The sequence below is a fragment of the Amblyomma maculatum genome, chromosome 4, assembly GCF_055883805.1.
Source record: "Amblyomma maculatum isolate TAMU_Amacu chromosome 4, ASM5588380v1, whole genome shotgun sequence".
Taxonomy (NCBI): Eukaryota; Metazoa; Arthropoda; class Arachnida; order Ixodida; family Ixodidae; genus Amblyomma; species Amblyomma maculatum.
The window spans coordinates 185,807,412-185,810,918 of NC_139347.1; the positions used below are offsets into that span (position 1 = coordinate 185,807,412).

Sequence of the window (3,507 nt, forward strand, 5' to 3'; positions counted from 1 at the left end):
GCTGGTTATATTCCGAGCATTTTTCTATCACCTGATTGATGGTATGGATATCATCGATAGTAGTACCGTTTCCGAAACCCTGCTTGATCATTTGCTTGATTGCAGTCTAAGGTTGTCCTGATTCTATTAGCGATTACCTTAGTAAATACCTTATACGTAACAGATAGTAAGCTGATTGGTCTGTAATTTTTAAGGTCCTTAGAGTCCCCTTTCTTATGGATGAGGATAATGTTTGCATTCTTCCATGGTTCCGGTACCGTCGATGACACCAGGCACTGCGTATACAGGGTGGCCAGTTTTTCTAGCACGATATCCCCCCCGTCCTTCAGCAAATCTGTAGTTATCTGATCCTCTCCAACTGATTTCCCCCTTTTAATAGTTTCTAGTGCTTTCTTGACCTCGTCCTTCGTCACTGGTGGAACGTCTGACTGTTTTTCCCTACCGCCAATCTCATTACGGTCCTTACTACTTTGGCTACTGTAGAGATCTGTATAGAACTCCTCGGCTACTTTGACTATCTTGTCCGCATTAGTGATGACGTTGCCCACCTTGTCCCTTATCGCATGCATCTGGTTTTTGCCTATGCCCAATTTCTTTTTTACCGCTTTAAGGCTTCCCTCGTTCTTTACAGCATGCTCATTGATGAAATACCCTGGGGCGTTTCCGATGAAATCCTTGTATACAGCCGTCAGTAGTCCCATCCGTGAATGGGGGCGCTGGGCAGCCGTGCCAGGAGGGAAGCTCCGTCAGGGGCGTGGTGAAGGCGGTCCACGTGAGTGAGGCCTCTCTGGAGGAGCTGCAGGGTCAGGGGGTAGACACCGGCTTCCGCCAGTGTTGCCGCAATCCTAGAGCACTGCGTTGCTCCCAGCAGGCGTCGGATCCACATCCTGCGTGCTCCGTCCAGGATGTTCACTCTAGTGGGCCTGAGGGAAATAAAAGGGAGGGCATAAAGTACGGAAAAGGTGGCGGCCGCCTCAAACAGCCGGATTGCCCATGATGTTGAACAGCCATTGCCTCCTGCAAGAAGACGTTGGGCTGCTCGGCCAACCCGGTTCAGGCGACCCAGGTAGGCCTTGTCTGCAGGGATCCATGTGAGGCGGTGATCGATCACCAGCCCCAGGTACTTGACCTGGCGTCTCCAGGGCAGGCTGGTGCCGTCGATCATCAGGGTGGTTGCATGGGCTGCCGCTCGTGCTCCCGAAGGGTGCACCATGAGGGCCTCCGACTTTGCAGCAGAGAGCTTGAGCCCCCTGCCGAGTAGGAACTGCTGCACGGAGTCGAGGGCTCGTTGCATGGCTTTCCTAGCAGAGATCATCCTGCTCCTTGGGGCCCGGACCCAGAGCGCCACGTCGTCAGCATAGATCGAGGTCAGCACTCCGTGGTCCCGAACCTGTTTGATGGCGCTCGGGAGACCGGCCAGGACCAGATTGAACAAGAATGGGCTGAGAACAGACCCCTGGGGCACTCCGGTGTTGATGGGGCGAGGCGAGCTCAGGGCCTGTCCAACCCGGACCTGCAGGGTACGATTGGAAAGAAAGGCTGTTATGAAACGCCGCAGGTTACCTGTGACTCCCAGGTCATCCAGAGCCTGTTGGATGGCCTGGTGTGGTAGATGGTCGAAAGCAGACTCGTCCAGAAGGGCGAGAAAGGCGACGTCGCCCATGTACTGTGCCTCTTCCAGGGTGGACACCACGTCCGCGATGGAGTCCGCTGTGCACCTGTGTCTCCGGAACCCGGACTGGCTTTCAGGGAGAAAGTTTTTCACCCGTGCAATCCAAGAGAGGCGCTCCAGGACACGGACTCCATGGCCTTGCAGGCTGCGGATGTCAGGGACACGGGGCGGTAGGACGAGAGCTGCTGGGGGGGCTTCTTCCCTTTGAGGATGGGGACCACGATGGCCATAGTCCAGCTCTCGGGAAGGATGCCGCTTTCCTAGATCCCGTTGAACACCTGCAGGAGGCGGGCCTTTTCTGGGGTGTCTAGGTTGCGCAGCATTTGGAGGTTGCTCCCATCTACACCTGGAGCCGTCTTTTTCTTGGACCGGTTGAGGGCCCGAAGAAGCTCGTGGGTGGTGATGGGATCCGAGCACTGAGCAGCGACCATGGAGGTTGCTGCGGAAGGAAGTGAGGTGCGAGTCTGAGGCTCACGTAGCGGAGGGCTTGGTAGAGGGCCGAGGGCGGGGCGGGCGGCCTCGGACAGGTGGTCTGCCAGCTCCTCGGCTAACACCTGGTAGGGCACCCCTCTGGCGATGGCGGCGCCCAGGTCAGGATGGCGGTTGACGGTCACCTGCAGGAGAGATCGGAAGAGACGCCATGCTGTCGCTGACTGTCGAGCGGTTTGAAGCTTGTGGCAGACGCTGGCCCAGCCTTCTCGACCTCGTCGGTTGGCTTGTCGGCGGCAGCAGGCGTCGACCTTCCTCCATTTGGACCAGTCCTTGGGGAGCTCCGTCCGCTTGGATGTGCGTTCCGCCCTACGCCTAGCTGCTCGAAGACCCAGTAGCCGGAGGTCAGGCACAGGGGTCAGTCTGGGGACATGGCCAGTCACGGTGGCACACTGGGCACATTCTCCCAAGAGGGTCAGGAAGTCGCCTGCGTGCGGGATACCCTTGGTCAGCTCCCTGAACTGAGACCACCTCGTTACCCGATACACCCTGTCTCGTTGTCGACGCTGCTTGGTAGGTGTCAGGTAGATGGGGAAGTGGTCAGAGCCCAGAGAGTCTGCCGCTCGCTCCCAGGTGTAGAAGCAGGCCTCCGTCAGCAGGGCCAGGTCGAGGATGGACGAGCAGCGAGGCCCGATGAAAGTTGGGGCCGTGGGCCTCAGGAACCGCATGCCAGCGACTGAAATGGAATCCAGCAGCTTCCTGCCGCTGGCTGAGGATGTCTGGCTGCCCAAGGCCCTGTGGGGAGAGTTGAAATCGCCACAGATTACGGCATCGTTACCTAGGCGGCAATGCAGGGCCGTGAAGCAGGAAGGATCCCATGGGACGCCCTGGGGGACGTAGACCGAGGCCGCCGAGGTGTCTGTGTTGCCCAGACGGACACGGATGGCACAAATCTCAAGGTGACCCAGGTCCTTGGCAGCGACATCTAGCACCGTGTGCGGGATGGTGTTACGCACATAGATGGCGGTGCGGGGTCGGTCCTGAGGATGGGACGGGTCCAGGCAGGGGGCATCTTCACATGAATCGAGGGCACAGCAGGACAGGCCAGAGTAGCCAGTGTAGCCCGGAAGGCGAGCAGATTCTACAGGTATCCTGGTCTCCTGAAGCGCCAGGACGTCAACGTTCATGGTTCCCTGCAAAATCATGTCTCGTAGGTCAGCGTGGCGAGCGCATAGGGAATTCACATTCTACTGGAGGACGCGTGGCCACTGTGCGGTTCCTCTACGGCTCGCCATGATTAAGGATTGAAGGGCTCTCTGCAAGGAGAGCTGCCTCGTAGAGATTACGTGCCCTGGAGTTGGGGGGAAGCTGGGAGAGGAGGGTTTGGACCGCCAGTCGGATGGCAG

At 58.2% G+C, this 3,507-nt stretch overlaps 1 protein-coding gene across 1 annotated transcript; it reads right to left on the reverse strand.

Moving 5' to 3' along the window:
• Positions 1 to 1,932: 1,932 nt before the first annotated feature.
• On the reverse strand, positions 1,933 to 3,288 carry LOC146193832 (uncharacterized). The gene has a single exon (XM_084600617.1). It carries the CDS (start codon positions 3,286 to 3,288, stop codon positions 1,933 to 1,935), a length of 1,356 nt encoding a protein of 451 aa, XP_084456743.1.
• Between the last annotated feature and the right edge of the window lie 219 nt (positions 3,289 to 3,507).